Source organism: Alexandromys fortis, unplaced genomic scaffold, assembly GCF_014885135.2.
Source record: "Alexandromys fortis isolate MF-2015 unplaced genomic scaffold, M_Fortis_MF-2015_v1.1 scaffold_9, whole genome shotgun sequence".
Taxonomy (NCBI): Eukaryota; Metazoa; Chordata; class Mammalia; order Rodentia; family Cricetidae; genus Alexandromys; species Alexandromys fortis.
The window spans coordinates 6,994,400-7,021,602 of record NW_026067892.1 but is presented as its reverse complement, the minus strand read 5'-3'; the positions used below and the strand labels follow the sequence as shown (position 1 = coordinate 7,021,602).

Below are 27,203 nucleotides of genomic sequence, written 5' to 3'. Positions count from 1 at the left end.
GGGGGGGGGGGGGGGGGGAAGGTAGGCTTGGAGAAGACAGTGTGAGGGGTGAATATGATCAAAATATAGTGTATACACTTCATAAATTAAAATTTAAAATATTGTATTATACAACTTCTGCCCATGCTATTCTTAAATTTCTCAGCTCCCTGCCCTTTATTAGTTTCTTTTTCTAATTTGTACTACTATCAAATCCATTCTAAACATACTAGCTTAAAAGTGAGGCATCTCCTGAGCAGCTCGTCCTTCACATTCCGTGTCCTTTAGTCAGATAACGGCTGAGGAGCAGAGCAGACGTCAGGTGCCACACTGGGCTCCACACCCACACACGCAGAGGGGCTCTTGCACTGTTTTCTTCTGCTCATGCGGACCATGGAGCACTGAGTCAGTGAGCACGGTCAGCCTGTGGGTGGGCTGCTCTAGCTTTCTACTAGATCCCATCCAATGCTTGTAGGGCTTTCTTCTTTCCGTGAGAGTGTGTGTGTGTGTGTGTGTGTGCTCACGTGGGTAACAATGGGGTCTTCCCTCAGAGTTTTGTTTCTGCCCCTCTAGCACTGGGTTTACAGACCTGTGCCACTCTGCTTGACTTTCATATGATCCAAATTCCACTGCTTGGGAGCCAAGTACTTTACTGACTGCACTATCTTTTGTTTTTGTTTTTCAAGACAAGGTTTCTCTGTAGCTTTGGAGCCTGTCCTAGAACTAGCTCTTGTAGACCAGGCTGGCCTCGAACTCACAAAGCTCTGCCTGCCTCTGCCTCCTGAGTGCTGGGCTTAAAGGTGTGTGCTACCACTGCCTGGCCTTTTGGCCTATCTTATAACCCTTGGGCTCCAGGATCTTTGCCAGCCACCAAAGCTTGCCCAGTCTTCATATGGCTAAGGAGGTAACTTGGATATTGCCTTCCTTGTCACGGGAAGCTCACTCTATGCCTAGCTGTTCAGGTCCCAAACTTGAGAGTCTTCTGCATTTAGTTTATAGAATAAGATAAAAAAGTGGTACAAGCTGAGAGAAACATTTCTTTCTGGTGATTGTCTCTAGACATTTATCTGTGTGAATTTGCAGACAGACTTGACGTTTTCTTTCTTAGATATTTAAAAGTTTGACATTTTATTTATAAGATGCCCAGTCCAGCAGTGCACTGCCTACATGTCTCGTGCCTGAAGTCAGAAGAGGGCATCAGGAGTTATAGATGGTTGTCAGCTGCCATGTGGGTGCTAGAAACCAATTACAGGTCCTCTTCAAGAGCAGCAAGCACTGTTAACCACTGGACTCTCCAGGCCCCACACCAACAGCCCATGGTAAGGCTGTCATTATGCCATTATGATCTTGTATCTTTACAAGTTTCTAAGTTGGGCTAGGATGAGGTTAGTGCTCCTGACTAGCCATCTAAAACTCCAAGATTCCATCGTGGGAAGGTGTGTGGGTGTTCTCTCTAACGTCTTCCTCTGACTTGTGGTACACGGCTCTTCAAGTTTCACAAGGGCAGCGGTTGGAGGGCTGGGTGTGCGAGGCTATCTGGTTTGGGTAGCTGTGACTATCTGGTTTGGGTAGCTGTAACAAGGTTTGCACTCTGTAGGGCAGATGAAGCCTTAATGAGCAGCAGTGGGTTCTTGGCGCATCTATCTTCCGTTCTCTGGTTGTCCCTGCATGCCAGCAATGTTTCTCAAGTCGCCTCCATTTCTACATTGTTCTGTACTCAAACAACTCAAAAAGCCTGTTTGCAACTGCTTTAAGCATATGCCCTAGGCGGATGATAATCAGCAATGGAAAAGTACAAAACTTGCAAAACAGCCCTGACTGCCACTTGCACCCTGACCACAGTACCCTGCACCACCAGCCTGCCAGGAAACACCTAGCGCCCATGATAGGGCTTGGGGGCTTTCCAGGACAGGGTTTGGGGTTTTTATGGTATTTCTGGGAAATAGAAGGAACAAACAGCTATGTCCTAGAACTGATCCAATATGCTAAAATATAATATAAAATATTATATCCAATCATTCTGTATTTCATACCCATTATGCTAATGTTGTGGTTTTTGCCTATAAAAACTTGCTGGAATTGCTGTTCGGGGTTGCTCTGCCTCTTCCGAGACTAGAGACATCCGGTCACGTGATCGTTAACAACCCCTCAAGCTTCTTGCATCCGCTGGACTGGTTGAGTCGCGGGGCTTGGGTGAGGGTTTTCCAGTTACTTACTGTTAGTTTCTGCCTTACACCACAGGCTTTCCCGCTTTCCTCCCTATGTTCAAACATAATCAAAGCCTTCCCCTCCTCCCCCTTTAGCTGTTGAGATCCCAAGCCCCAGAATCCTGAGTTCTGTGGCTAAGAAGGCGGACCCCCCCCCCCCCCCCCCCCCCCCCCCCCGCCGCTGGCAGCTAGGAAGTCAAAGCTGCCTTGCCAGCCTTGACCAGGCCTTTCACCTAGTCCCTATCAGGAGCTGTGCCTAGTTTCCAAGAACGCGGCCCTGGCCCTCTTCCCAACCACGTCATCACAGTGTACTCCGTAGACTCGAAACCCCTGCCCCACGGTGGTCCCATCCTCTGTCGTGGCGCCTTGGCTGCCTGCGTGGCCCCTGTTGACCACCGATCAACGCTAGTTTTTTATTCCGCTCTCACCTCAGGCCTTTCTAATCTCCTCGGCGGTTCTCCTGAAGCTCCCGAGGCTTCCGCGGCCTCTTTCCAGCAAGTTCCCCTCCACGCTACTCAAGGCCACGCCCTTCCCGTAGGCCCCGCCTCCCACGTTCTCTCCGTCCTCTCGGGCCCCGCCTCCTGGGAGCCTGGCGGCGTGGGGCGGCGGGCGCTCAACCACTGCGGTTGCGGTGCGGCTGTCGTGCTCACCTTCGTGATGCTCTGATTGGCCGCGCTAGCATCGGCCCACCCAGCTATTCCGGTCGGCCCAGGCTCGCGCCTGCGCAGTGCGCTAAGCTGTCAGCTAGGTAAGGTGCTGGCAAGCCGGTGGCCGAGAGTGCGGTGCTGTCATGACTGAGGGCACGTGAGTCCCGGACCCTGGGCCTCCCGCGGGTGCTGCGAGGGACGCGGCAGGGCGGTGGCAGGGAAGGTGCCCGGGCAGCAGCAGGGTGGCATGGCGGGTGGCTCTGCACGCCTGGGTTGCAGGTAGCTCCACCTGGGTGGAGCCTAACGACCGCTGCTTTATTGTCGCTGGCCCGCTCAGGTGTCTGCGGCGGCGAGGGGGACCCTATAAAACTGAGCCGGCCACTGACCTCACCCGCTGGCGGCTCCGCAATGAGCTGGGTCGGCAGACATGGACGTATTTCCAAGCGGAGGACGACCCCGGTCGAGAACAGACCGGGCTGGAGGCCCACTCTTTGGGACTGGACACAGTAAGTGTTGTGATTCGGATTATTTTATATCTTCTGCCATCATCCTCAGGCGCCATCTCACCCCAAACCTGGAAGTGACCACAGACCAGCCTCTCTCTGCCTTGTCTTTCCTGAGCCAGAGTCCTGAAATAGGAGAGAGCCTTGTTCAAAAAGTGGGCAGCTCTCCAGTAAAAGTTATTTGTGAGTGTAGTGTAACACAAAGAAAAGCTCCATATAAAGGGATGGGGAAGGACGAAGTGCAGATAATGGACTCGACTTATGAAAGAAGGTGTGAAGCCAGCTGGGTTTGCCGGTTTTTGTTTTAGGTGGTGGATTAATGCATAAAATGCATTGAGGCTGAGAGTATAAAACTTAAGCCTGAGCTTCTTTTCCAAATGCCGAGTTCGTTAGAATAGACTTTGTGTCTGACTCGTTTTGGTGTGTGATGGTTTGTGATGGTTTTATTTATTTGCAGTTTTTATAGAGTAGTGTGAACCTAGGCGTGGGGCATTTCTGTATTTCCAGCCACTCAGGAGGCTGTGGCGGCAGGATCTGTGTTTGAGATATGCCTTGGCAACTTAGTTCGACCTTGTCTCAAAAAAAAAAAAAGAAGAAGAAGAAGAAGCAAAGAAGCTGGGTGTGGCTTTAACCCCAGTGCTCAGGAGGCCGGTGGGTCTCTGAGTTGGAGGCCTGTCTGGTCTACAAAGCAACTTCTAGGTCAGGCCTGGCCACCACATCTCAAAACAGCAGCAAACAGGCAAAGCAAAAGAAGTGATGAGCAGCTCAGTGACTGAATGTTTACCTAAGTTCGATCTCCAAAACAGAAACAACAACAGCAGCGAAAAGCGTGTTGTCTTGGGGACCCTGCTCCCCTGCAGAGACATGATTGAAGCTTGTTCAATCACTTCATCCCAGAGACCTGTGCAAGAAGTTGCCCTAATTTGATTTTATTTTGAGCACTCCACTTTGAGAAAAATCTTTGATTTGTAAGAGAATTACAAAAATGGGTGTGGTTTTGCTCGTATTTAATGTTTGGTTTAATCTTAATAAAAGCTTCTCTGCTGACGCAAGAAACTCCAACCAAACCAGATTAGACCAAATTAAAATGCACTTGTTTAGTAAATGTGGACCAAGACAGCTAGGTGGGGGGTAAAGCCCAGCAAACACGAACTTAAATAGCCTGTGGGAGTGGCCCTGACCTCCAGGGGATGGGTCAGCGCTTGGCAGGCTGGGAGTTGGAGTCCAGACCAGGATAACTCCCAGGCCAGGGGCTTCCAATCATCTACAAGGTGAAGGTACTTGGACCTGACCTTGTGTGTGCACGCACACAAGAAACTCAGCCAGTCATAGAACAGTTAGCTAACAGGCCTCTTCTTTTCTTGTTTTTTTGAGATCGGGGTTCTTTGTGTAACAGTCCTAGTTGAATTGGAACTAGCCCTGTAGACCAGGCTAACCTCGAACTCAAAGAGATCCATCTGCCTCTGTCTCCCGAGTGTGCCCCACCACCACCCGGCCACTAACAGGCTTCCTGTGAGTCCTGGCCACCAGTTGGGAAAACCTGCTCCGGTGATCCGCTATGCTATTATGTAGGCCCTGTCTGAGATGGTCCCCTCAGTATTAGTTGGGCATTCATGCCGTACTCTATGCTCTGTGCTGTGTTTATTTAAGATGTTTTGAAGTTTTGAAGAAATTTGCAGATTGGTGGCTGGAAAGTAAATCATGACAACAGAGAATTGCATTTTTACTTTACTGGCGTGATCTTGTCATCAAAGACTCGTTTCAGATTGAAACCATTCAAAGTTTTAAAGTAAATTAGATTCACTATTTTGACATGGATTGTGAATGAGGAGGATTCCTCAGGGCACCAGGCAACCTCAACTCTCATTTTTTCTTTCCCTTTACAGAAGAATTATTTCAAAGACTTACCTAAAGCTCAAACAGCCCTTGAGGGGGCCCTGAATGGAGTGACATTTTATGCCAAGCTGCAGGCCGAGGATGGACACTGGGCGGGTGATTATGGTGGACCCCTCTTCCTCTTGCCAGGTAGGCGCATGCTATCCTAACTCGAGGGCAAGGTTGTTCCGGACTGTCGGTGGGTAGGGCCTTGACCTACACTGGTAAAGCAGGCTGAAACCTGGCAGTGCATTGGAAGAGCTCTGGGAGAGGGTGGCCTTGTCTAACTGCCAGGATAGGGAATGATGGTAAAGCACGATTAGCCCGGGGTAGACTGGCAAATGCTCTAATAATGGAAGCAAAGGGGTCTCTTGGAGAGGGGGACGGGTGCTCTTGAATCCCAGTGTAAGATGGTACTCTGGGTAGAAGACCCAGACAGTGCTAGGTCTGTGATAGGCAAGGGGATTTGTCTGAGGGAGTTCTGGCAGGAAAACCATAGGCCCAGGTTGGTGAGTGGTTGCAGGATTGTGTTTCAACTCACAGTTGATCTAGTTTAGGTGTGTAAGACTTTTTGCATCCTGGCAATGTTTCTTTTTTAAAAACAAAAACATATTCATGCTTCCAGACCCTTTTCCTCGTTGAGTTTTAACTCTTATCTCAGTAGCCTGAATTCTTAGGAGAATGTGGGTTTGTTTCCATAGTAGCTGCCATATGATGCCCTTCCCATGCTATGACATGAAATGTCATGGACATATGATATGGAACTGCCTGTGGATGATGAAGATAGGAGTGTGCACTCAGAGACCAGGCATGGATGAAGGGTTCCTGTATAGTGTTGTCTATCCCCATATGTGCAAAGTGGCTCATACATGTAAAAAGTTTATAAAAACAGAACACTAAAATCTGAGCAATAACTATTATCCTATCCGGGGTTGCCATTTTAGTATTTCAGTCCCAAGCAGATGTTAAAGCAAGACCTGGTCACCCCTGTGGTCCCATTGATCTTGAACTGGCTCTTAATAGGCCTTCAGAGCACTTGTGGGCGGCCTCTTCAAGGCTCTGCCGTGTTTCCCTGACCCAGACTGTGGTATGGGTGCCAGGCATCACCACTTGGGCTCTGCAGGCCCTGACCTGACAGTGTTAACTGTATTCTTCCTGGTGTTTCCAAAGTCATTCGGCCTAGGAAGAATGGCCTTTCTGGGAGATTGCATGGGAAGGCAGCTATGCGTCAGGATGGGTCCTTAAGAAGAAGAGCTTGGGCTTAGTGGTGCTGAGCGTCGTTCCTAATGTGGGCCATCCTTCTCACCACACAGGACTCCTGATTACATGCCATGTGTCACACATCCCTCTGCCGACTGGATACAAAGAGGAGATGATACGGTACCTGCAATCAGTGCAGCTCCCCGATGGCGGCTGGGGCCTGTGAGTGTCCAATCGCACATATGTACCTGTGTGTGCTTGCATGTGTTTTTATGTAACTCCTTGCTTGGGTTTCCAGGCAACAGGATAACTGTAACCATGGACCTAAGGTGGGGTGGGAGAAAGCCTTGTGGGAGGAGAGCAGCTGGTACCTATGCGAAGCCTGACTAGGGTTTTACTTCTAATGTTGTGAGTCTTGAGACTCACATGCCAAGTTAAAGCCATAGTGCTTTAAAATTGTGGAGGCAGCAGAGATGGCAGCAAATATAGGGGCCCCACAGACCCATCTCCACCTGCTTTTCTGATGTAGACATTCTGGGAGCAGAGGGGTAGGCAGGCCCTGCCCAGCTAGTTTTGGAGCAGTTGGCTCTCCTGCTGGGTGGACTAAACTTTCCCACAGCGTGCTTCCTGCGTTGTCATGCTGGTAGGAAATGCTTTAGTAGTTTTTTCTAGGCGGACTTCACTGCCAGTATGACTTTATTTCTTAGAAATAGTGACAGATGACAGAAGCCCCTTTCCCACCAGTCTCATGTTTCCATTAGGCATGTTGAGGACAAGTCCACGGTGTTTGGGACCGCCCTGAACTATGTGGCTCTCAGAATCCTGGGTGTTGGGCCTGATGATCCTGACCTTGTACGTGCTCGGAACATTCTTCACAAAAAAGGTATGTACGTCCTGTATGGCACGTGGGGTTTGTGTCATACTGACACACAGTGAGCTCTTGTAAATGGGAATTAGTAAGATGCACCTCTAGTTGAAACACTGGGAAAAACATGAGTAAGTGGAAATTGTTGAGCTGTGTAATGATTAGTAATATTAATAATAATTATTTATTTTAATCATTTTAAAAGACTTTTTTTGTTTATTGGTTTATTTTTTGTTTTTTGAGTCAAGATTTTTCTATGTAGCTCTGGCTGTCCTGGAACTCACTCTGTAGACTAGGCTGGTCTCAAACTCAGAGATTCATCTGCCTCTGCTTTGCAAATGCTGGGATTAAAGGTGTGTGCCACCACTGCCCAGCTGGAGACTTACTCACTTTTATGTGTATGGGTGCCTGCACATACGTCTGTGCACCACATGTATGCAGTGCTCGTGAAGGCTAGAAGAGTATGTTGGAGCCTCTAGAGTTGTAGTTAGAGACACAGACCTGCTAGCTGCCATGTGGCTTCTGGTAACTGAAGTCAAGTCCTCTGCAGTTTGTGCTTTTAACCTCTGAGCCCTAATTTTAGTATTTGTAATTAATTATTTTCTGTGTGTTTTTGTTTTGTGAGGTGCGTGTGTGGATTGTGTGTGTGTCACAGTACACATGGAGAGGTCAGAGGACAACTTTGTGAAGTTGATTCTCTCCTTTCATCTTTACCTGAGTTTCATGGATCACACTCAGGATGCCAGGCTTGTGTGGCCAGTTCTTTGCCCACTTAGCACATCTACAACTTGAGTGCTGTCGTGGTTTTGTTGTTGTTTTGTTGAGGGAGGGCAGGGTCTCATGTATCCCTGGTAATCCTTGAACTTACCCCATAACCAAGGTTGGCCTTGAACTCCTGATCTAACTGCTTTTTATTCCTGAGTGCTGGGGTTACAGACATGCATGACCATGCCTCATGTATGTAGTGCTGGGGTTACAGACATGCATGACCATGCTTCATGTATGTAGTGCTGGGGTTTGAACTTAGGGCTTTGTGCCTGCTAGAGAAGCATTCTACCAGTTAAGTTTATTCTTAGCTCAAAACAATTTGATATTTTATATTTTGCTTTCTTCGTGGATTGGTAAAGATTTAAAGGCGCCATGCTAACACAGTACTTGTGAGACAGTTCATGGAGTCTGCCCACGGAAGGCAGCTGAGCTCAGGTGCACGTCCCCCATGAGGGCCCCACTCATCCCTCCTCACTTACATCTCTGGACCTGAGCATGGCTACGTCTCAACTCACCTGTGGCCTTTGGAGACCATTCCAACCCTTGCAGGCTCTGTGGCTCCCCCTGCTCTTAGGACAGAGCTTGTCTTGCATTACCAGTCTGCAGCTCGTCGTGTGGTCCAGGACCTGCACTCCTGTCTCGCTTTTTGCTCCATGATCAAGGGTCTCCTTTCATTTGATCAAAGTGGTTTCCTACCTCTAGGTTCCCATGCGCTCTGTCCTCTCATCCCCCTGTCCACCTTTGCCGTGCTGTCTTGGAAACGCCTCTTCACACTTATGGTATATCTTAAACTTCACTCCTTCGGGCTCTCTTTCTGACTTCCCAGGCTAGAGGAAGTGTTCTGTGTGCCTTATGAAATGCTGCAATCTCCTTTCAAGTGTTTGCCCCTGTTGTGATTAAGTCATCATAACCTCTGATGGTCTTGATCACGTGCTCTCAAAGTTTTCTGTTTCCCTGTTGCTGTCTTGTTCTGAGGCCTGCCAGGAGGAGGGACATGCTCGAACCATGCTTCCGCTAGCAACTTTCTCAGTCTTTCTAACTTCGACACATTTGGACTTAGGAGAGAACTTATAAAATGTGTATAAGTCAGTATTGCCATGTGCTGCACAAAAGGCTGACCGTTGCTTGGTAAGGGCGGGAGTGGCTCTGAATGTGGGCTGCATGCTAGACTGTCTGTAGTCACTTGTGCCAGTCTGTCTGCTGAGTGGAAACGCACAGATGCGCAGCTTGGTCTTGGCTGTGCAGCACAATGCACAGTGCACAGCACTGGCCTCTTCTTTCCCTCCCTGAGCTGCCTTCATGTGTTCCTTCTTAGGGATAAGGGCTGTAAACAGCTCTCCTAAGGGTGGTCACATTTATTCCTGACTGGGAGTTACCGGACCCATTGCAGTTCATGCAAGAAGGGGTACAAGAGATAGCTTCAAGCCAGTGTTCACACGTAACAGTAGCTACTTTTTCCTGTTATCTTTCCAGGCGGTGCGGTGGCCATCCCCTCCTGGGGGAAATTCTGGCTGGCCGTCCTGAATGTTTATAGCTGGGAAGGAATCAATACCCTGTTCCCTGAGATGTGGTATGTTTGCCCCCTGCCTTCTAGTAGACTGATGAGACCTAACAGGGTGGATTAGGCTCTCACTAGAGGCCCTTCATGTGTTCTACACATAGATAGAAGGGGGTTCTCTTTTCGGTAAGAGCAAGCTGTCAAACCATACAGCAATGGAGCAGCCTGTGGGACCCTGTAGGGTATTTCCAGACCCATTGTGTGGCTTGGTCTTTGTGGGGATAGATAGCAGATCATACCTGGTAATTACAAAGACTTGGAGCATCTTTAGGAGTAAAGGAAGAGCCTCCTCCATCCCTGTATCTCGTTTTCTTAACTGATTTCATAAGTCCTAGATATCATTTCACCAATGAACACTTCCATGTGTATCTTTAAATTTTTTTTATTTTTTAATATTTACCCAACAGAATAAATTTCTATTCCTTACTAACTGAAACCTATTGTCAGTGTTTTTATCTTTTTTTGTAACTATCTTATAAGAACATTGGTTCTCTATATAATGTGTATATAAATTTACCCCAGATTAGATAAGATCTCCAGAACTATACAGAGTTCAGGCAGAACCTGCTGTCCTAGTGAAGACAGAGTTGAGGGTTCCTGTAGTAGATAGCTTTCATATGCAGAAAGATAGGATGTGAGGGACCGCTTGGAAGACAACAGGGTCCTGAAACAAGGACTAAAAGGCTTGGCTCTACAGCCTGGTTGAATTAAGTGGAAGACGTGGCAAATGCCTGAGCCAGTGAGGGGCGTGGAGAGAGCTCTCCATGTGTGGGGCAGGGCAGTTGAACTGTTTCTTGAAGTATGGAGGTATACTACAATTGAGCTAACATCCAGTGGTCCTTCATTGGCAGCTCTACCAGCTAGATGCTAGGCTTCCCTGGGGAGGTGCAGGCAGAGGAAGGCTTTGCCAGGCTAGAGTAGGGAGCTGAAGTTTGGGGCTGGAGAGGTTTCTGGTCTGTGTCCCTACACTGTAGGGCTCCACATAGGACTCCACAGTCATTTGGCATTAGAATGCAGAGTGCAAGCATGCATGCACATGGATGGATGTACTCACAGCAGCATAAGTGTCCATGCTTGGAAGAGCCCAAGGCCTATGTCCTGTCCCACTGACACATGCTCTCTTCTAGGTTGTTTCCTGAATGGGTACCTGCACACCCTTCCACTCTCTGGTGTCACTGCCGGCAGGTCTATCTACCCATGAGCTACTGCTATGCCACTCGGCTAAGTGCCCCAGAGGACCCACTGGTTCAGAGCCTCCGTCAGGTAAGCCTTATGGTCTCTAGGGACCTTGTAAGGCTATGGTTCACAGTTCCTAGAGCTTAAATGCATCTTTCTACTCTGGGGTCCAGGGGAGTCTCTGCCTTCTCACCTGTAAACAAAAGATAAACTGCTCACAGGGGCCTGAAAGGCATCTGCCTTGTACAGAGGGGCTTGGAGAGTTCACAGGCTGCAGTCCTAACCCGTGCTTGTAGTCATTGTTCTTGGGAAAGAGCCCTGAGATGGACTTTGGAACAGGATTTGCACTAGGGTGAGACTTCGGCTCTTGGACTGGGACAGCTCCTCAGATTAGCCCTGGTGTCACTGAACTAGCTGGGCCTTACACCCTGTAGTGGTGGTTTGCTGGGTGTCTCCACCCCTGAGAAAGGATGTGACCCAGAACCCTGAGAATGTACAGCCAGAGATCACCCCTGGTTAGAGCTAGTCCATCTTCTTCTTCTTGCCTGCTGCTTCTGCTAGGCACTCAGGTGTCCCCTGCCCTTTAGGAGCTCTACGTGGAGGATTATGCCAGCATTGATTGGCCAGCACAGAAGAACAACGTGTCCCCGGATGACCTATACACGCCACATAGCTGGCTGCTGCATGTAGTGTATGGTAGGTGATGGTCAGCCCTCCACATGATTCATTCACTCTGACTCACTCTGTCAGTGCAATAAATAAATGGCCCTGGAGTGGAAACTCAGAAGATAGAACCTTGCTCTGGTCCCCCAGCAAAGACCAGCTGCTGTCAGGTCACCTAGGTAGGGCAGGGCAGGGCAGGGCAGGGTCACGGTGGGCGGTAGGAAGCAGCCCTTCCTAGATGAGAAGGAGGAAGCACAGATGAAACAGAGTGAGTGGGAGGAGGGATCCCCGAGGAAATGAGAGGCCAGATGCTGGACTGTGTAGGACCCATTCATGTCTGTAGGACTAGGGCACAGCCTGTCCAGGAATGCCAGTTGTCCTCTTCTGTTGCTGAGTGTCCCCAATGCCTTCTCCCCTTCAGGAATCCTCAACCTGTATGAACGTTTCCATAGTACGAGCCTGCGGCAGCGGGCCATCCGAATGCTGTATGAACATATTGTTGCCGATGACCGCTTCACTAAGTGCATCAGTATTGGCCCGGTCAGTGCCCCCATCCTGGGTGCCTGCGGCACCTTTGGTGGCAGTGAGGTCCTGTCAGATGCCCTAGGAGCTAGGCTCTGTGGAGTTAGGAATGCGGCAGGCTTATTTCCTATATTCTGGCGCATCTCAGTTTGGGTCAGTGTATTTGAAGCACCACTTAATATTCATTTCTTAGGCTCCCGTTCTCCTACCTGGCTCTTGTCTAAGAGTCTGAGAACCTCCTGGAAGACTACTTTCTGAGATTTCTGGTCAACTGAGTGGGGTGTGTTTTTCCACTTACTCCCTCATAGATGGACCCTAGATAATCCGTCTTTTACCCTTTATATAAGAGTTATAAGTGCCTAGGGGTGTAATGCAAACAGCAGAATCCTCATGTTCACTTCTGGTCTCTCCCATCTGGCTGGGGATGCCAGCCTTCTAGTCCGACCAACTGTGCACAGGCTTTGGGACCTTACAGAGCACATGCCTGAGGCTGAGTAGACAACACATAGTGACCAGAGCTAGTGGAGACCCAGCAAGGAAGCTGTCCTCATAGATGGGAGACACACAGGATGTGGGTTGTAATATTGGGGACTGCACTGTGGCTGTCTGCCCATAGGTTCTCTGGATAAACTGAGCTTCCTCCTCCCTCTCTGTGGACTCTTGGTCCTTGTTGGTCACACCCTAAGCTGACTCAGAATCTTGAGTGACATTGCCTTCAGTTTGAGTCTCGGGGCATGAATGCATAGAGAACACTTAGGAAGCTTGTATTAGAACAGATGGGGCGCTGTCCCAGGGTAAAGTTGCATGGGTCCTGAAGCCCACATATCCTGCAGATCTCAAAAACCATCAACATGCTTGTTCGTTGGGCAGTGGATGGGCCCTCCTCCCCTGCCTTCCAGGAGCACGTCTCTAGGATCCCAGATTACCTTTGGTGAGTGTGACTGAGTGGTGGCTGGGGTGTGGTGCCAAGTGCTGACCATGGCATGCAGCTTAATGCTGGCCCTGTGCCTCATCTAGATAAGGGTGCCAGGGTGTCAAACTTCTGAGAATATTTTATGGAATCAGGGGCACTGCCAGTTAGATTGTCTTTGGGAAGATTTTTTTTTTTTATTACCTAGCGGTGACTATGGATAATTCCCAGAGTCAGAGCCAGGAAGCCTGGAAGCAGGCAGCTTTAGATTGTTGTGAAAAGGGCCAGTGGATAAGAGTTGTCAGCCCTGTACTGTGTCCAAGGTGGGGACTGTCACAGTGACCATAGCAGGAAGGCTTAGGCACATAAAGGCCATTTTCTCTCTGGCGGTGTGGTGTGAGCTGAGGATAGCAAAGTAGACCTGGCCATAGAAGGTTCTATTTACCCTGGCATGGACTAGAGCTCCCTGGGTAAGCCACTGACTTGTTCCTGCTGGGTGTAGGCCTTGTGCTTGTGAGCCCAGCTGGGCAGCCCTGAAGTCAGCGTGGCGGGAGCTGGGACATCTGTGTGCTGTTTTGCTTGTGTGTGGCTCCTGATGGACAGCTAGAATTCCAGCTTTCTCACTGTCCCTGACGTAATCTTTTCTTATCCCCATAGGCTGGGCCTTGATGGCATGAAAATGCAGGTAAGGGCTATAGAACGGAGGCTGCCTCTCTGTCACCATCTCTGCTTATTTATTAGGATTCAGAAGTGCCTGTCAGGTGTGGTGGCGCTTGCTTATAGTACCGTCTCTGAGCTGGTTAAAGCAGAACGATTGAGTGTGGGCCACACAGTGCTATACAGCAAGACCCTGTTTCTGAATTTAAAAAAAAAAAATGGGACAGGGTTGGAAAGCCATCCCTACTACAGTTTTTGTAGTAAAAGAGGAGAGACAGAATCACCCTTTATTCCTTGTGTCTGTGGGGTTGGTCTCTATGGTTGCTGTTTGTTCTCATGGGTCCATCTGTAGTCTTTCATCAGGGTAGACTAAACCATGGCAGATCCAGACTCGGCTCAGACCCTCCAGGAACCATCCTCCTGCTGTTGTGAGGGAAAGTGGCTCTGGGTGGGAATGGGCTCTCTGTGAGACCACATGGAACTCCTCTGGCGGGTCACTAGGAACTGTGTGCGCTCACCTAATAGGATAACCCTAGAGATTGCCCTCTCGCCACCAGTACAGGAGGAGCCTCCGGGGCAGAGGGGCGGGCCCTGAAAATTGTTCCTTTCTTGGTACCCAGTGGTAAATGGGGATAGCACTTGGTGTATGGTCACCTTTGCCCTAGATCCACCTAGGGCTCTGGCCAAAGGGTGGTCAGTGGAAATGCTTTTTTCTGGTCAGGTATTTGCCTGAGATCTTTGGCCCCCAAGGAGCTGTGAGAAACTTAGAGTCTATGATTACCCTGTAGTGTTGGGAGCTGGGGTTTCTGTCAGATATTTAGAGATTCCTGAACAAAACCCATTGTGGATTTGATCATCCATTTCCTGCACTGAGACCCAAGAGTGTTGTCCAGAAATTCAGGGTTCCAGGGTGGGATTTGAAGTGAACCTTCCTCACCCTGTCAGGGCCACAGTAATGTGTCAGCTGGGTCCCTAACCTCTCAGGCATATTTGGAAATGGAGGAGCTTTATTTCTACCTGTCTCATGACTGGGGTACCCTGCTGTCATGGGTGTTGAGGAGCCTTCACGGGATCATGTGGTCCTGGATATGTCCTGAGAGGCAGGTAGGGCTCTGTTATCCATGGCTGCCTGCAAGGCTTAGGGTTCTTTCTGACCTTTGTCAGCTGCTTTGGTGCACAGGGCTCAGACTCTGGGATAAGGTATTAGCTGGGTATGTCTCCGACACCCTCGGATTCTAGGAGTCAGTGAATGGGGTTGCTATGACAGCTCGTTCTCTGTGAACAGGGCACCAACGGATCACAGATCTGGGACACGTCATTTGCTATCCAAGCACTGTTGGAGGTAAGTGTGTGGCTCTGTTTCTCTGCAGCCCCATGTGAACTTCCTGTGTGTGTGAGGCACACGTTCACCCTGAGGAAAATAATGCTGCTTCCTGCCTCTGCCCCTTGAGCTTCCCATTTGCCTGGCTCCCAATCCCCTGTTGATAATCCTCTGGAACTGGACGCTAAACTGGGAAATAAGCCTAGGGAGTGGAGAGCAGGGTGGTACCTGGGGCTGCATGGGCTTGAGGCTCTTAGAACATTAGCTGCTATGTGAGTTAGAGAAAATATGTTTCCTTGCCTGTGGGAATGCAATCAGTGAAATCCCGAGGGTGTCTTTGGACAGTTGGGCTGCCGAAAGTGAGGCCTGGCAGAACAGGTGGGACTTTGGTAACTGTCCAGGGTGGTCTCTTCTGTCCATTACTGTCTTTAGTTGTGTCTCACTGTCTTTTCTGTCTTTCAAGCTGAGAGCCTCAGGAAACGTTTCCCCAGACAACTCTAAGATGCGTCATTTTCTGGGGGTGGGGTGGCAGGATGTCACCAGGGCACCGGAGGACTGGCTTAACCATGCTATTCTACTGTCTTCTAGGCAGGTGCACACCACAGACCTGAGTTTTTGCCCTGCCTGCAGAAGGCTCACGAGTTCCTGCGGCTTTCACAGGTGAGGCCCGTGTCCTTCATCATCTGTCCTGCTGCCCCAAGCTGGCTTTCTTGGGTTGTTTCTGCCCTGTTCTACCCTGCCCTTGCCGTGTTGGTACAACTAGTCATCCTATGGTAGCTCTGGCTGTGGCCCATGGTAGCCTATCACCAGCCAGTGATTTCTGTTCTTCATGCCAAAACACCTGTGTGCAGCGGGCCAAAGCCAGCCTGTGACACAGTCAGGAGTTGTGTCCTTGATCAACAGCCTGTGGACATCGTAGCCATCTTTGAGCCAGTGCCTGCCTTCCCTGAGACCAAGTACAGCCATATCAGTTTCTCTCATCCCTGCCTTTCATAGCCACCTACACCCCATCATGTGCTGCTTTCTTAGGCTGGCCTTGCATACCCTGCTTCAGACACAGTGGATGCCTCCAGCCTTGATCCCACTGGCATCCTTCTGCCCTGGAGTCTCGTGCCCCTAATCCTCTGTCCTTTGATCCCCACCAGGATACAGCTTCCTCAGGAGCCTCCATGTAGCTGTTACCCATATGCGTCTATGGCTGTTGGGAGTGAGTCAGCACTGTCTTCCACAACCAGGCCTGATCCGGGCCCTACACTGAGCAATGGGCCTTTAGCCCATCTCAGTGGACCGTGCTGCACTTGCAGACCTATTTGCTTTCTCATTGACCTGAGTCATGCAGCTCAGTAGTGAGCCCACAAGGCTGTGCAGGAGAGTGGATTGTGTAGCCCTCTCTGGATGATCTTCTTCCCTAGTAGTGATACGGCGACTGGTCTCATGGGTGCCATGCTGCACTGACCATGTTTCTGTTTTCCACATACGTTCCTTGCTGCTCTCCAGGTCCCAGACAACCTTCCTGACTATCAGAAGTATTACCGCCAGATGCGCAAGGTATGTGTGGGCAACCCACCTGAGCCAACGCCCAGCTGTCTTCTCTTTGGCTATTTGCTCTGTAGATGCCTCACGTCAGGAATTCATCATCCCCTGAGATAGCCTACACCTCTGTGGCCAGGCTTCAGGGCAGTTCAGATGTCTAGCACACACAGATGCTGAGCTGGAGTGTTGAAATCAAGGCAGAGGGCATAAAGGACCCAGAGCCAGCATTAACCTTCTTTGCTATAAGGGCCTGCTTTTGGCTGCAGGTTGTGGAATGAGACATTGACGTAGCTGCTGCCTCCCATAGTGGGGTCCATAGGGCACCTGTGTTGCTGTTCAGGTCCCAGACCACTTTATTGCTAAGCTCTAAGGGCCGTCAGGATGGGCATAAAGTCTTAGATAGTCCCTGTGCTGAAGCTCAGGTCTATTCAGCTATGCCCAGTTTAGGTACCACTGTGCGGTGGAGAGGCCTCTGCCCTCCTGTTACAGCTCTGCAGGGGAGAAGCTTACACTCAGTCTCTGTAGGGCGGTTTCTGCTTCAGCACACTGGACTGTGGCTGGATCGTTGCCGACTGCACAGCCGAGGCTTTGAAGGCCGTGCTGCTCCTGCAGAAGCAGTGTCCCTTTATCACCGAGCACATCCCCCAAGAGCGGCTCTGTGATGCTGTGGCTGTGGTGAGTGTCCTACCTCGTGTTTACGCCCTCTTCTGTGGTTCTGTCTTAGCAGACCAAGGTGAGGGTGTAGGAGCACCAGAATCTGAGACTGTGAGTCCTGGGATAGACCCAGGGTTAGAAACTTCGGCTGGGTGTGTACATAGGGCCCTGTGCTATAAGATGGAACAGTCCCAGAAGTTACAAGGAGGCTGTATGGTCCCTGGGGTTTGTCTTCTTGGCTCTAGAGCTTCTCTTATCTGTGCTGAGATTTCTGCAGGTCTCATTTGGAAGGCCTAGTAGTATCCAAAGAAAAGTTGGAAGTGTCTGTTCATTTCTGTGTGGATTTTAGCACACCTGTTCCCTGTGTGTGTCTTACTATGGAGCTCTGCATTGGATTGACATTGGAATGTGTCTCCAGATATTGTGGGCAGCTGCATTGAGCACCTAAGGGCTAGCATGGAAACTGCCTTCTTACCCCTCGCTCCTGTCCTATAGGTTGTCAGTCCTGCGGTGCTTTGGGAAAGTCATGCTGTAAGTTGTGTGCTTGGTTCTCAGTCTGTCCCCCTCTTGTTACAGTTGTTGGGCATGAGGAATTCTGATGGAGGATTTGCTACCTACGAGACCAAGCGCGGGGGGCATTTGCTGGAGTTGCTGAACCCCTCAGAGGTCTTCGGTGAGTGTGTTGATTAGCAGTTTGGTGTATAGGCAAGGCCTGGCATGCTGACAGGTCTGTGCAGAGCTCTCTCTGGGCCTCAGAGTATGGAGTATCTGTATTCTTGATGAATGGCTGTGGTTCTCTTTCGGGCCATGGAGACCTTATGCTAGGTATCCATGCTCCTGCCTATCGACAGAGCTGTGTGCCTTGCAGCACAAGTGTGCAGGTCTCTGCCCATCGTACTCACTGTAGCCACACTGCCCAGGTTGGTCTTGGGGTGGCATCTGGGTGTAAGTCCTGCATGCTCCAACACGTGCTCACTACATTCTTGGCCTGAACTATGAGCTCAGGTGCCTCCTCCTTTCCCTTTCTAGGAGACATCATGATTGACTACACATATTTGGAGTGTACCTCAGCAGTGATGCAGTCTCTGAAGCATTTCCATGAGCAATATCCAGACCACAGGGCAGTAGAGATCAGGTAAGGAAGGCGAGGGCAGCGTTCTCAGACAGTAGGCCGTGACTTCTCACAGGATACTGGCTGGAGTAAACAGAGGGACAGTTTCAGGTGCCTACAGATCCATCAAGAGTCTGTGAGTCTGTGTAAGTCTGTGAGTGTACATGTGTGTACATGTGTGTGTATGTTGGTCTGGGGAAGACAGTACAACTGTAACACAAGAATGGGTTATTTTTTCCCATCTTCTTGAACATGTTTTCAAATGAGCATATATCATCAGTGTCCAGGTGAATACGTGCTAAATGTTCTTTCGTACTAAGAGCCGGTGAATGGTCAGACACTCTTGAGATTGTCATGTGGAGACCCTGCCATCACCTGATTTACATCCCCTATCATTCCATGAAGGGACTGCCCTCCTGTCTTCTCAGTCACAGATTCTTGTTGCTCACTTTGAACCCGCCTTGATGGAGTCCCCCCTGTGGATATATGTTGGTCCTTTCACTGTTACACAGACGTGCAGGGAATGTTTCACTTCTGTGGAAGTAACCACACTACAGTTCCCCCCTTCCTCTGGTTCTTGGCATTCTTTTGGTCCACGTTGTTTGTGATGTTTCTTGCATCTTGGAGGGGTTGGTACAGCTGTTCATTTCTCTCCGTCTGTGGTTTAATATTGGGCCACTATGACACAGCAACAGTTCGTTGGTCTCAGAAGTGTGACTAGTTATGACTCTTTGTGATATACCTCTCATTATTACTGATGAAGACTGAAGGCAGCAGTAATGTAAGGGTGTAAACACAGATTTAGAAGGAAATTTGATAGGCATATCATATCCATTAATAAAACAATAGCAATGGACTCCTTATTGGGGTCCATGATTTTTTCTAACCAGGAGCTTTGCCTTGGCTTCCAATATCACATGAGTTACATCGCAGCAGAAGGCAGCGACGTTGCAGTGTTACTATTGTGTTAGTGTTGTGTTACTATTGTATGAGTGGGCGTGTCTTACCTGATGTTTGCACTGTAGCAAGCAGGCCTCATAGCTGAGCTGGACTCTTGGTTATGCCCCAACAGCCTGCATGCTGTCTTCCAGTATTATGAAAGCCAGATAGCAGGGAAGGATTTTCTACTTTTGTCTTAGCCTAATTTTGCCAAAGCTTATGGTGTCTTTAACACTAAGGACTATCTAGTTTTGTTTTGTAGCCAAGAACAGTGGCTTGGCTGTGAGGGGCTTGGCTAACAGCTTTTAGGGAGGTCGCCCTAGAAGCCCACTCCTACCATTGAGTCAGTTCACAAAAAACATACATGATAGAACAATACACATAAAAGAGATTAAGCCGGGAGAGATGGCTCAGTTAGTAACATTCAGACTGATCTCATTTGTCCCCACGGAACATCAGTCCAGTGCCTCCGTCTCACCGCCTGAGACTATGAGCCTAACTGAACTCTTTCTTCTATGAGTTGCCTTTGTCATGGTGTCTCATCACAGCAATAGTAAGTAACCAGTATAGAAGGTGGCACCAGGATAGATTGCTGTGACAGACCTAACCATATGGCTTTGGGGAGGAACGTGGGAGGATTTTTAACTTTGGTCTAGAAAAGTGGTTGAACGCTGTACACAGAGCTCGATGGACCACCCTAGTAGGAACATGGAATACAGTGCTGAGAACTGTGCAGACCGCAGAGGCCCAGCTCAGGAGGTTCCATCTGGGAACAGTATCAGCAACTGGGCTAGAGACTATTCTTGTGATATTTTGGCAAATAGTAGCTAATTTCTGCCCTCTCCTAAGAACTTGCCTAAGGCTGTGTGATAGTAGTTGCTCATATGCAGGTGCACAGTGGATAGGAGTAAACGGGGGGGGGGGGGCGGCAGAAATACAAATGGACAGTTTGTAATGCGGTAGCCAAGGCCTGTGCAGGAGGAGATGAGAAAATTAAGGAGAGGCCTGGCCTGAAATGGAATAAATGGAGAAGCACCCTTAGGGCCAGACCACACAAGCTCGTAAAAATAGACGGCCTGAAGAATTTTCTAAATGAAAGCCGCTATAAATGATTCAGGGGGACCAGGCTTTGTCTCAAGTGAGCACCAGGCTCCATATCAAGTGAGCAGCCCAAAACACTTTGTTGTTGTGGGTGGTGGTTTTATATAGCTCATTTTATAGGATTTGTTTGGCCCCTGACACTAGTGTCATTGGCAGTGGCTTTGATAGTTTTCAGTGCTACTTCTCAAGAGGTCCTTGTCTCCAAAGGCCGTTTTCCTTTGTGTTTCTTCTGAACTTTGACAGTCTGTTTGTCCCTTCTATGTCCTATAGCTACATTTTTTCATCTCTCTCTCTCTTTTCTTTTTCGAGACAGGGTTTCTCTGTAGCTTTGGAGCCTATACTGGAACTAGCTCTTGTAGACCAGGCTGGCCTCGAACTCACAGAGATCCTCCTGCCTCTGCCTCCTGAGTGCTGGAATTAAAGGTGTGCATCACCACCACCTGGCCATTTTTTTTTTTCATTTTTGAACATTTGTTTTGATCTGTTTGAAGGGGAGAGGCCATTCTCACCTTTCTGAGACCACTGTGTAGGTGCGGTTGGGGAAGGCATTGATTCTGCCTGCAGTGTTCATTGAGTTCACTGCCCGCGTTGCAGGGAAACCCTCAAGCAAGGCCTGGAGTTCTGCCGAAAGGTACAGAGAGCTGATGGCTCCTGGGAGGGGTGAGTAGGCACTTGGGCTCACTTGCAGAGGGGTTGGTGGGAGGTGGTGACATGTGCATGGGGTTGGGAGTCTGCTCTTGCTGCCTTTTCCCTGGGGGGCTCAGGAAGAGGGACTTCCGGGCTGGTCATATTCCCTGACTGATGCTCAGCCTTCCCTTAGCTGAGAGCTTGTGTTGAGGAAGCAGTTGGGCTGCATGCTGGGAGGGCCTTTGGCCTAAACACGATTGCCCTCCTCCTTGTGTACATCAGCAGTTCTTTGTGTCTTGTGGAGGAGCAGTGGTTGAGCTGGGTGAGCGGCACCTCTTGAAACAGCGTTCACACTTGCACTGTGTGGAATGTGTGTGAACGCTGCTCTTAGCAGCTGCCCAAGTCCCTTCCCCCTCTTTGCTTTTCCTTCCCAACCCTCTGTCCTCTTCTGTATGTCTCTTACTCTTTGGTTTTGTGAGACAGGATCTTGCTGTGTATCTCAGGCTGTCTTTAAATTAGCAACCCCCCTGTCTCAGCCAGTGCTGGGAATGTGTGGTTCTACCACCATGCTCCCTCCCAGTTCTGCCCTCTGCTTTAGGTTGCCCCAGACCTGGGAAGAGTGCCTGTACTTTCACTTGGAATGAAGACCAAGTATGACCTTCTCTTTTGTCTCTCTCTAGCTCCTGGGGGGTTTGTTTCACCTATGGCACCTGGTTTGGCCTGGAAGCTTTTGCTTGCATGGGGTATACCTACCAAGATGGGTAAGTGTAGCTCTCAGTCTGACGTCAAGTAAGGGCATTGCCATGATAAATTGTTCTGGCCTGTCTTACTACTGTGATGAAACACTGGCCAGAAGCACCTTGGGGAAGAAGGGGCTTACTTTAGGCTTATACTTCTAGGTCATAGTCCATCACTGAGGGATGTCAGGGCAGGGCCTGACGCAGAAACCCTGAGAACAACCCCACTCTGCTGGCTTTTCACACAGTAGTGTGGACCTTCCCACACTCTTTAGTTGATGACCTCTCTTCCCAGGTGACTGTGTTAAATTGACAGTAAAACCAGCCCAGTAATGTTTTGCTTGTTTTTTTTTTCCCTTTGATATTTGATTTTATTTGTTTAATATTTTAAAACAATGAGTGAAGATCACTGTTTCAGAAGAAGGGAGTTCTGAGTACTTATTTTCTTGGCTTATAAGCCTTGGCTAGGTGTTACCTCACAGTCTTACAAATCTTTTTCTCTTATCCTGAGTGAGGAAATACTGGGGTCCCACTCAGGAACTCAGGAAGAGGGCTTGGTTCAGGCCTTGCCTCTGACTGCTTAGTCGATGCTTCTAGACCTACTGGGTTTGGAGTAGGGAAGTTTTACTAAGCCAAATGTGGCCCAGGGACCCTGGGTCTGTTTCCATGTGCCCACATAGTCAGCTTGCATATGCCTGTAGCTGCTGAGTGGTTTTCTCTGTGCCCAGCAGCCCTGTGAGACATGTACACCTATAGCCACTCACCTCGGTAGGCCCCTCCCATGACCCAAGGCAGCCTGTCAGAGTAGTTAAGGGTATAGACAGCTTAGATCCTCCCAAGACATGGTGTCTCAAATCTCTTCCTCTCTGCAGGACTGCATGTTCAGAAGTGTCTCGGGCCTGCAACTTCCTCCTGTCCCAGCAGATGGCAGATGGAGGCTGGGGGGAGGACTTTGAGTCGTGTGAACAACGGCGTTATGTGCAGAGTGCCAGGTCCCAGGTCCACAGTACATGCTGGGCCCTGATGGGCCTGATGGCTGTGCGGTAAGGGCGATGGGACCCGTCGTTGGGCATAGTAGGGGTGCCCGACTTTGAGGACATGGCCTAGGGTGTATAGATGTGGGAAGAGGTCAAGGGAGCCACAGGACTGAGCCAGTATCCCTCCATTACTGTGGATATCAGCAGCTTCAGAAGCCACACACCGTATTCCTAGGCTAAGTGGCAGCCTGTCTGGCTGGGTGGTTCCCTTTAGAGAGACTTAACCTCTCTATGGTCTGTTTATCTATTCAGAGTCAGTACCTGCTGGCAGAGCAAGAGAAGCTGGGGCCCAAGGAAAATGAGTGATGTGGCTGTGGTGGGGAAGTTGCTTTTCAGTGTGGAGAATACCGACCGCCTCAGTGTGAAGAGACACTTTTGGTCCTCCTGTGTCTGTAGCTCTTACTGAGTCACGTGTATTGTACTCGTGTACACAGGTACACGCATGTATGTGTATGTACTTGTGGGTGCATATACATGTTTAGGTGTATGCATGTATGTGTTCACATAGGTGTAGGTATACATGCATACACACACACTCACACATACACACAAATAAATTTGTATGTGCTGTCTTAACCTTGGAGCCATTTGGAGATCTTCCTAAAATCCCCTTAGTCAGTGCAGACAGGGACCCCGTGAGCAGGATAGTCATCAGTCTGCTCCCAGTCAGTCCCCCACTGCTGGCCTTGCTTCTTTCAAACCCTTAGTCCTTCTGTTGGCTCACTCTTGCCAGCAAGTGCATCCGAGCACATAACTTCTGTGGTTTCCAGTGAGCAGAGTAGGCATGAGGCTTGTCTTCCTCTCCTTGGGCATCTTATCAGCACCGGGTGCCAGCCATGTCAGAGGGTTTTCTCTCCGTAGAAGACACGGTTGACATGCTGACATGGCTGGCACGCGTCTGTCCCCGTGCTTGCACCTGCCCTGCTTCTCAGGGCTCCTGGGAAGATTGCAGTAGGAGTCTCAGGCGTTCTGGTTGTTAAGGTGTCTCTATCATCAGCATAGTATTTGGGGAATGTTTGTCCTCCTAAGATGTATGTTGATGCCACATGCTAGGTTTATTTAAGCCTGTCTTCTTGCCCCTCAGGCATCCCGATGTCGCTGCTCAGGAGAGAGGAATCAGATGTCTGCTGGAGAAGCAGTTCCCCAATGGAGACTGGCCGCAGGTGTGTGAGGACCATGTGAGAGTGGTCCCAGTGTCACTTCCCAGCTTGCTCACTTGGCTGTGCCCACATTCCTCCCAGGGTGCTTTGGAGATCTTGAGATATTGAGCACATTTTGCTATTTGTAAGGGCGCTGGCTGGGGAAGGGACTGGATAGTTGATGTTTCCTCCAGAAGCTTGGCTTTACCATCGTACCTTCACTGACAAGACGTGCAGATGGGTTTTCATCTGTCCCTGTGGTTACCAGAATTTTAGAGACCACTATTCCAAGGAAGAATGTTTCCTTCAAGCTCTAGTCTCTGAGCTGGAACCTGTGCTTCCTTGCCTTTGGTTGCCTGTCTTTGGTTCATCAGCTCTCCCCAAGCTCTCTCCAAACTTGCTCTGGGGCTGGGAAATTCAATAGTCAGGACCACCATCTAGGGACAGGCTCCTTAACTGTTCATTTTTCTGTGTTCTTCCAGGAGAACATCTCTGGGGTCTTCAACAAGTCCTGTGCCATCAGCTACACAAGTTACAGGAATGTCTTCCCCATCTGGGCCCTAGGCCGCTTCTCCAGCCTGTACCCTGATAATATCCTCGCTGGCCACCTTTGAATACATGTCTGCCTGTGCTGCAGCTGGCCAGCATCATTACCATGCAGGTCCAGGCGAGGCTGGGGTTTCTAGGCTAGGTGGTAGGAGCCTTCTTATTCCTGCTTTGGGCCTTGTTGTCTATTTCTGTAGACATGAAGCTGGGGATACGGTCAGGTTAGTGTCTCTAGGCTCTTGTCAGTATATGTTTAGTTCTGAAACTAGATTCCATGAGAAAGGGAACCAGATAAACCTTGAAATCCAAGGAAGCACACTGTACCCTACAGCTCGTGGGTACATCCTTCTTGAATGAGTGAAACTAGAGTTTTTATGGCCAATGACTTCCTTGTGAGAGGAACAGCTGGCTTCTTCACCTCCTCCTTTGTCTGCTGTGCAATGGGCCTCTGACCAGACTCCTGTTTGCTGGACTGGCAGAGTTCTGACAACCCAATGGTGCTGGTTTACTCAGAAAAAGCCTCAGTGGGGAGTGAGGCAGGGCCCTTTACTGTGTCCTGAGCGGTGGCTGTTGTTCTTGAAATACTAGTTTTCCAGAAAGGAAATACGAACTCGCTTTATACTAAAAATGTCACTAAAAGTGATTTCAATGACCACCGACTCCTTTAATAAACAGACATTTTGGTTCTGGAATGATGGCCTAGCAGTAAAGAACATTGGCTGTTCTTTCAGAGGACCTGGGTTTGATTTTCAGCACCCACTGGTGACTAACAACCTTCTATAACTCCAGTTCCCTGGGGATCCAATGCCGCCTTCTGGCCTCTGTGGGCACTGCACATACAATGCATAAACATACATGAGGGCCTAATACCCATACACATAAAGTAAAAATAAATCTCGAAAATAAAATATTAAAAACAAAATAACAAAACCCCCAGGCGTTTCATCCTAGAGTTTCCTGAGGCTGGGTGGCACAGAGGCAGATGCCGCATCCTATTCTGCCCCTAGATTGTAAGCATGTACATTGCATGTTTTCTTGGGTACAAGTTCTGCTTTCCAGTCATCTTGTTGAGATAGAGGCACATGTAGGAAGCCACACATAGAATGAAACGGGCAGATAGATAGTGGTTATGGTGTTCATACTGGGACAGCACTGTAGCAAGGACAGCTGATGACATCCAGCGCACCACTTAGACCCACTCAGTCAGCCAGGCAGTTGTAGCCCTCCTGGGACCCAGGAAAACATCTGAGACACCCAAAAGCCATTATGAACCCTTTTGCCAACTGTGCTTTGAGTTCAAGTGAGGGCCAGATTTCTGGGGTGATGCTTCTTGGGGATGAGCTCTGAATTCCTGATTTCTGACTCTCTGTGTCTGGCCAACATGCAGGCAGAGTTTGGGGTTGATAAAGTAGTAAGTTCTCCTTGAAGTTACTACTTTTCTCCCTGGTCATGGTGAGCAGGGTCCATCCTGGTGCCTTCTCAATCTAATGCTTTCTACCTCTATTACATGTGGACTGGTGGTGACTCCACTCTCTCCCTGGCCCATGGTCTTCCTGCAGACAAGCAGAGAGCTGTCAGATTTGGTTTCCCTGCCCAGGATCTTCTAGGCTGACCTTCTGCCATGGTGCAGATTCCCCGAGGCTTTGTGCCACCTGCCTCCTGCCCAGCTCCCACCACTGCCAGCTGTGCTGTGACTCCTCGGGCTCTGCCCCCGTAGATCACAAACCTGTGTTGTTGCCTGCACAGTCTCTCAGCCTCTGCCAGCAGCAGAGCAGATGGGTGGTGTATCACTAGATCGCCCTTAGCAGCAGCAACTGTTCCTTGGAATTCCTAGTCACGACCAGATCACTGTACGAAATACACTTACGGGACCAGTTCTCTTAATAAACAGACTGCTGATGAACATACACCGTAGCGTGTCATGCTTGTCTGTCCTGCAGACCATCCTGCTGTGGGGCTTTCAGTAGGGTGCACAGGATTACCCCCAGTTTAGAGTTGGTGGGGGACACCAGATTACAGTTCAGAAGTCCTTGAAGATTCTTGAAGTTTTAGCCTGTAAGGAACAACTTTAGATCTGCTGGAAGCGTTTCCTGTGGAGTCGTAGTAGAGTCCCTGTGTTCCCTGTGATGGGAACCTCAACACCCATTTCTAACGTATTCTTTAGTAGAAAATGGAAAATGTTGGCTGTTTTTCCCTCATGAAAGCTTTCCTGTGTGGTACTCACTGTAACATGATGTTCATCATGTAGTCCAGAATGGCCAAGCTTGAGGGCAGTCCTCCTGCCTCTGTCTCCTGAGTGCTGGCATTACAGTGTGCTACATGCCCTGCTGAAAGACTTGATGGGAGCTTCTTTTTTAAATAAAAATTTTCTGTATGCTGATTTTTTTGTTTGTTTGTTTTTTGTTTTCAAGACGGGGTTTCTCTGGAGCTTCAGAGCCTGTCCTGGAACTAGCTCTTGTAGACGAGGCTGGCCTCGAACTCATAGAGATTTGCCTGCCTCTGCCTCCTGAGTGCTGGGATTAAAGGCGTGTGTCATCACCGCCTGGCCTGTATGCTGATTTTTTATTCTCTATTTTAGCAAATACAACTATATGGTAATATGTTGGGACCATTTGGAGTCCTGGCCTCCAGCTGCTCTTCCCTGCTAGTGACCTTCACTTGGCCTTCTGATTTGAGCTACTGACAGCTGTGTCAAAGTTGTTTACCAGCTCTGCTTCCTGAGCACGTGTTGCCTTGCCTTGAGGATCAGGGGAGGAGGTTTTCACCTGTCGGCCCACCTGACTGTGTTGGGTATATAAGCCTCCCTGGCGCTATTCAATAAAGGGCTTCTTTACCAGTGACTAGAGGTTGTGTCTCTGTGTGTCTTTGAGTCTTTCAATCTCCAGCCCCTTGCCCGAGGCTCACGAACTGAATAGTAGCGCATAGAGC

General features: G+C 49.3%; 2 protein-coding genes across 2 annotated transcripts in view; one reads left to right on the top strand and one right to left on the bottom strand.

The window, feature by feature from the left end:
* LOC126501855 (ribose-phosphate pyrophosphokinase 1-like) overlaps window positions 1–2,745 on the bottom strand; it is a 6,064-nt gene extending 3,319 nt beyond the window's left edge. Inside the window, exon 1 of the mRNA XM_050142731.1 lies at window positions 2,615–2,745. The gene's annotated coding sequence lies outside the window, so the exon portion shown is untranslated. The remainder of the gene's footprint in view (window positions 1–2,614) is intronic.
* A 122-nt stretch (window positions 2,746–2,867) lies between these two features.
* Lss (lanosterol synthase) lies at window positions 2,868–27,115 on the top strand. Its single transcript, XM_050142718.1, has 22 exons — window positions 2,868–2,990; window positions 3,171–3,339; window positions 5,223–5,361; window positions 6,525–6,633; window positions 7,173–7,294; window positions 9,518–9,614; window positions 10,730–10,865; window positions 11,366–11,474; window positions 11,863–11,981; window positions 12,797–12,894; window positions 13,531–13,558; window positions 14,816–14,872; window positions 15,440–15,511; window positions 16,349–16,399; window positions 16,910–17,059; window positions 17,615–17,711; window positions 18,068–18,173; window positions 20,784–20,849; window positions 21,497–21,577; window positions 22,426–22,596; window positions 23,675–23,753; window positions 24,212–27,115. Exons 1-22 carry the CDS (start codon window positions 2,977–2,979, stop codon window positions 24,341–24,343), a joined length of 2,202 nt encoding a protein of 733 aa, XP_049998675.1. The 5' UTR covers window positions 2,868–2,976; the 3' UTR covers window positions 24,344–27,115.
* Window positions 27,116–27,203: the final 88 nt, after the last annotated feature.

Excerpts from the sequence above, each read along its gene's own strand:
- Lss (XM_050142718.1), top strand. Across the intron at positions 9,615-10,729 it reads ACCCTGTTCCCTGAGATGTG|GTTGTTTCCTGAATGGGTAC; the intron begins GTATGTTTGCCC and ends GCTCTCTTCTAG. Across the intron at positions 13,559-14,815 it reads TTGATGGCATGAAAATGCAG|GGCACCAACGGATCACAGAT; the intron begins GTAAGGGCTATA and ends CTCTGTGAACAG.